Source organism: Phodopus roborovskii, unplaced genomic scaffold (assembly GCF_943737965.1).
Source record: "Phodopus roborovskii unplaced genomic scaffold, PHOROB, whole genome shotgun sequence".
Classification (NCBI taxonomy): domain Eukaryota; kingdom Metazoa; phylum Chordata; class Mammalia; order Rodentia; family Cricetidae; genus Phodopus; species Phodopus roborovskii.
The window spans coordinates 351,507-357,715 of NW_026126414.1; the positions used below are offsets into that span (position 1 = coordinate 351,507).

Sequence of the window (6,209 nt, forward strand, 5' to 3'; positions counted from 1 at the left end):
TTGTAGCTGTGGAGAGCCATCAGAAGAGCATGGCAATTGTGGCTTTAATTGTGGAGGAGCCATTATGAAAAGAGCCAAACGAGAAGTGGGGAGGAGTTGCCACACCCTAAAGGGAGAGGGCAGAGGTTAACTTGGGAAGCATGATGAACTTCAATGGAAGGATCCAGCAGTCTAGGCAGGCCACCAGGAAAGAACCAAAGATGACCCTTCACCCCATTCTTCCTCCCTCTTTCCCTCACCTGGGGCCTCCTCTTCACTGGACAAGGTCAACTAAGGCACCAGACATGGGAATGTTTAGTGTGGTGCAGAGAGTATGGGGAAGAGGGAGGAAGGGAGCTATCAAGGACCTGACAGTTGACCAAAGAGAATCCAGGGCAACATCTACAGAACTGTAGCACCCATCCATAAAGCAACATCTGCCTCTTAAGAGTCACTCCATCTGCCTGAACAATTTCCATCTTTGGGTGCATGGCCTGCTAGCAGACCTTAAGTCTTTTTTTTTTTTTTACAATCTTAACGATGGAGTCTTCACAAATGTAGTCCAGACTGAAAGCATGTCTCCATCAACACATGGGATCCTAAGATGGGGAGGAGAACTGTGAAATGTCTTCTGGCCAGGACAGCTAATGTAATCATGCCCTCATGGCAGCTGTTGTGACCTTCACAAGACCTAGCTAGTCAAAATTCCAGCATAGATGGGGTAGATTAAAAACTGGCCCTCACCCATTCATGAGTGGTGTATTGGAACTGGGTGGCTTCTGCACATGGAGAATCGGTCATTATTTTTAGGGTGTGGCCACTGTACTGGGTAGCCCCACACCCCTGCGGTGTCTGTGTATATATATGTGTGTTTGTGTGAGCATGCATGCATGCACAGCCCCAAGCAGATGTAATGAGTTATCAAAGAGAGAAAGATGAAGTCAGAAAGGGAATGTTGAGGGGGCATAGAAGGAGACAGTGTGGAAATGGAGGCAGATACAGTCATACTCTCACATTTCATTTAATATATATATATATATATATTAAAGTTCTCAAAAAATAAAGGAATCTTGATTCAGGCATGTTAGAATGAGATAGGCTCAGAGCTTCCAAGGCAGCTTTGCATGAAGACCGGTAACAACAGCCAACATGCCTGAACACACTCGGTGATGAACACCAGGCGAAGTCCTCTACCATCAGACTTCACTCTTTCTACTTTGTATTCCCGACCTACAGAGGGTCAGAAGTGACAGCACAGATTAATTGTAGTCGCGCTCTCTCTCTCTCTCTCTCTCTCTCTCTCTCTCTCTCACACACACACACACACACACACACACACACACACACACACACACACGCTCCTCTCCCTCCTTCTCCTACTGGAATCCTTTTTCTCCACAAACCTCTTCCTACCTTCACGTCTTCATCTGAATGAGGTCCACTGAGTTTACAGTTTCTTGCCTAAGTGTGGATGGGAGATGAATATTTGCTGGGACAAGAGCAACTTGTCAGTGACTACACCACTGAAGAAAATGACATCCATTCCCCTATGATGTTAATTTCCCGTAGTTTCGGGGGGTGGAGCCATCCACAATGAAGTGTTGAGGAGCCTAACTTTCTAAAGGTCTTATGCAGATAACCACAGCTACTGTGGACTTATGAGTAGAGCAACTACACCACAGAGAAGGCATAAAAATGGACAAGGAAGTAAGAGGAACTGATCAGTAGGATATACATGCCATTATTCTGTGTCAGTTAAAAATAAAATAAACTTACTTTTAAATGAAGTAAAATAAGATATCATTTTCCTGCCCAATATGTTTTCTAATACATCACATGGAAGAAACCCTGAACTCCCCACCAGGGCCTACCCACCTCATCCTGACCTGGCTCTGGAACAGCTCATTTGAACTCCCCAACACCAGTGCATCGGGATCCCTCCTGTGTTCCCAGCCCATTTCCTCCACACCTCTACACATGTGACTCACTACCCAGACTGAATGCCCTTCCCCGTTTAAAATCAAGTACTCTTCCACATTTTGTCAGCTCACCCATCACCTCCTCTGAGGCCTCTTCTGACTTTCCCACCCAAAGGAGACTCATCTCCGAGCACTGCACCCTCTGCCCTCTCTCTCTCTCTCTCTCTCTCTCTCTATCTATCTATCTCCCTCTCCCTCTCTCTCTATCCCTTTCCCTCTCTCTCTCTCTCTCTCTCTCTCTCTCTCCATCCCTTATTTGATTCCTCAGCAGTTTTGCATGGGGTATGTTGGAATCTGTCTATCTATGTCTATGTATCCGTGTCTGTGTGTGTGTATATGAGAACGTATGTGTCTGTGTATATGTCTGTGTGTATCATGTCTGACTCTCCTCTCCCATCATCACTTGCCCAGCCCCTAGATGTCCTTTGTCATTTTTGTTAAATTTGTCTATTCCTTTGTCTATTATTGTACTACTTTCCCACAAAAATCAAAGCTCCTTGGCTCCTTTGATAAGTCGACAGTAGAACCAGCCCATGTCCAGTGTTGGGGTCATTGAACAAGCAGGATTTGTGACTCCTCTATCTTTCTTCGGGGCCTCCCTCTTCCCCCTTCCTCTGGACTGCCTCCAAGAAGTCACCTGGTCTCTCAAGGAAGCAGGACCCAAACGTTGCAGTGTGCCTTTGTGTATGGATAGCGACTCTTGCCCGACTCAAGCCGGCTGAATTGATTGAAAAGACTTATCTCTGCACTTCACCTCCAATCCCAGCCTGGCTACACAGAATCTAGCCCTGTTTTTGTGTAGGCAAGAAGGTAGCTTCTACCAACACTGGGGAGATGTGGACAAAGATGGCATCGCTACCCCAAGTGTTGCTCAAATCCCTAGGTCAGCTTTCCCTGATCTTTCAGTTGAATCCAGAAAAGAAAAGGTGCAGAAGGGTGAACACAACATCCCTCCCCCAAGGAAAGGTGTTGCCTTCATCTTGTGTAACCTGCGGGAGACTTCCTGTGCATTCTGTCTCTTCCTGTGCATTCTGTCTCTCCCTGTGCATTCTGTCTCTTCCTGTGCATTCTGTCTCTTCCTGTGCATTCTGTCTCTTCCTGTGCATTCTGTTTCTTCCTGTGCATTCTGTCTCTTCCTGTGCGTTCCGTCTCTTCCTGTGCGTTCTGTCTCTTCCTGTGCGTTCTGTCTCTTCCTGTGCATTCTGTCTCTCCCTGTGCATTCTGTCTCTTCCTGTGCATTCTGTCTCTCCCTGTGCATTCTGTCTCTGGTTCTGCTGCCTGATTTTTCTGGACCTTTCTAACTCCTCCGCTGCTTGCTTTCTGCCAGGGAGTTTGTTCCACATGAGCATATGTGCACGTCTTTTAATACACAATTTTGGCTGTATTCCCAGCAAAGGAGGAAGAAGCTTTTGTGGCCAAACTAATTCAGCAAGCTTCAATTATTCATAGGATATTTATTACGTGGAAAGAAAGCAATGGCTCTACCATTTGTTACAACTTTCTGATCTGTCATGAGGGAGTTACCTATCCTCAAAGACAAGCGTGCTTGTCACGAGAGTTTGGAAGCAATTTTTCAAAAACACTTATGCTACATGGCCCAGATTTTTAAAAATAATAATAATAATAATAATAATAAGAAGAAGAAGAAGAAGAAGAAGAAGAAGAAGAAGAAGAAGAAGAAGAAGGTGTTTGAGTCTGGGGTGATGACAGTCAGAGAAGTAACAACAGGCACACCATCCCCTGAGTTCTCATGGTCCCAAGTTATACATGCAGAATCCTAAGTCCATGGTCAGCTGCTATTCATTCTTTGTGTGATAATCAGGCAAGTGTAGTCACAGGAACAATCCAGGAGTACAAAGTTCACTAGGCCCCTAAGTCCTAAGAAGTTAGGGTTTCTATTGCTACAATGAAACACCATGACCAAAAAGCAAGTTATGGGGAAGGGTTTATTTGGCTTACCATTCTGCACTGTTATTCACCACTGAAGAAAGTTGGAGCAGAAACTCAAACAGGACAGGAGGCTGGAGACCAGAGCTGATACAGAGCAGCAGACAGAGGGGAGTTGCTTACTGGCTTGCTCCCCATGGTCTGCCCAGCCTGCTTTCTTTCTTTCTTTCTTTTTTTTTTTTTTTTTTTTTTTTTTTTGGTCAGTCAGTCACCTTTTATTAGACACTAATTCCTAGTCAGGATTTGAAGATTCAGCCACAGTTGAGTTCTTCATGGATGGGAGTGGGACAGGCGGTTATGCTCAAGTGTGCAGTGCCATCCATAGCGACCCTTCTTCAGTGGTACTTGCGTCGCCGCTCATGTTTAAGTTCCTTGTAAGAAATGCAATAGCTGAAAACCACGTAGGCTGCCAGCACCATGTTAACCCCTGAGATGCTGCCTTTCCGCACATTGATGTATTTGTTGTAATACCGATCGTAACCTCTCTGGAAGGCTCCCACAATGCCACTGGGGGTGAAATTCCACGTCAAGATCCAGCTTGGCAACTCTCCAAGTTTAACCTCCATGAGCTTCTTCTCCTTCAGTAGCACGATTGACGCCATCTTGCAGACCCGCAGTCCGCAAAACCCCCCCAGCCTGCTTTCTTACAGAACCCAGGAGCACCAGCCCAGGAGCAGCACCACCCACCATGGCAGGGTGCTCCCACTCTGATCACTAATTGAGAAAATGCCTTACAGCTGGATCTCACGGAGGCATTTCCTCAGCTGAGGCTCCTTCCTCTCTGATGACTCTAGCTTGTGTCAAGTTGACACACAAAGCCAGCCAGTACAGTCCTCCACACAAGAGGCACAGCAGGCCACATAGGCTTATACAAAATGACTTCAGCGTGATGGGGAGGCAGGGGACAGAAGAAGTCATTTAAGTCAGGACTCTCTCGGTAGCAAAGACACAGAGCAGTGACCACTGCTACTAGGAAAGTGTTCACCAGGTTTGTATTTCTACAGACAGTATCTAGTTGCCTGGTCCATGGGTTACATGGATGCAATATAGATGTGGGCTGGTAGTGTGGATAGTTTGGAGTTCAAGCATACTCTGTTGGGATCTTTGCTAGGCTAAGAATCAGCAGCCCTAGGAGGGGCAGTTTCTCCTCAGCCTGAAAGGACTTTTAAGGCATCAAAGATTTATAATAGATAGAAAATTGTAAATACCTACAGCCATGTAATGGTTACTTTTCTGTGTCAACTTCACCAGGGAATGAATTGACTGGAGAACTGTTTAAGCACGTTTCTCTCTGTGTCTAGATGCGCAGTCAGGAGAGATAATCACTTGAATTGGGGGGCTGAGGGAGTCAGAGGGCCCTCAACAACATGTTCAACCAATCTTCTGAGGGCCTGGAAACAACAGAGAAGGAGAAAGGTGCCAAATACGTCGGTGTACATCTTTAATCCCAGCACTCAGGAAACAGAGGCAGGAGGATTCTTCAAGTTCAAGGCCAGCCTGATCTACATAGTGAGTTCCAGACCATCCAGGGCTACAAAATGAGACCCTGTCTCAAAAAAGAATAAAAAGAAGGGTAGAGCCTAAGACTGATTAGCTGGTTAGCCATGCTTGGTTCAATCTTCAGAACCTACAGTAAGAGAGAATTGACTCCTGAATTGTTCTCTGGCTTTTACACACACACACACACACACACACACACACATGCACACACACACACACACACACGCACACACCTCACCATGTATACATTAATAATAAATAATAAAGTTAGTAGAGGGAGAAGAAGAGGAAGCATGGATTTCAAGCTGCTGAACTGCTTGAGCAGAGGCCTCAGTCTTTCAGGTCCCAGGACCCACGTCTATGCTGCCGGTTATTGAGTTCTCAGACCTTAGAACTGCACCAGTAACATTCTGTTCTGCAACTTTCATACTTTCATTCTATGGCAGATGATAAGACTTCCTGACCTCCAAAACCATGTAATTCAATACCACAGGTGTGTAGATGATAGATAGATAGATAGATAGATAGATAGATAGATAGATAGATAGATGAGATAGATATAAAGCTATGTATTGTTCTGTTTCTCTGAAGCACTCTGTCCTATGCGAAATGTCAGTGTTCTGTTACACCAGAACACACCATCATCAACCTCCACAAATTTTGGTGGACAGAGGACAGGAAATACCCATTCAACGATTGCACTAGATGTCCTCTTGTCAAGGAGGTGGCCTTGTTAGAAGCGTAGCCTCTGGGCTACACAGTGGCTCATCAGTTAAAAGCATATACTGCTTACTCTTGAAGAGA

At 45.5% G+C, this 6,209-nt stretch overlaps 1 protein-coding gene across 1 annotated transcript; it reads right to left on the bottom strand.

Annotated features, from left to right (window-relative positions):
• Window positions 1–4,209: 4,209 nt before the first annotated feature.
• LOC127221132 (ATP synthase subunit f, mitochondrial-like) lies at window positions 4,210–4,536 on the bottom strand. Its single transcript, XM_051183049.1, has one exon. The coding sequence runs from the start codon at window positions 4,505–4,507 to the stop codon at window positions 4,241–4,243; it is 267 nt and encodes an 88-aa protein (XP_051039006.1). The 5' UTR covers window positions 4,508–4,536; the 3' UTR covers window positions 4,210–4,240.
• Window positions 4,537–6,209: the final 1,673 nt, after the last annotated feature.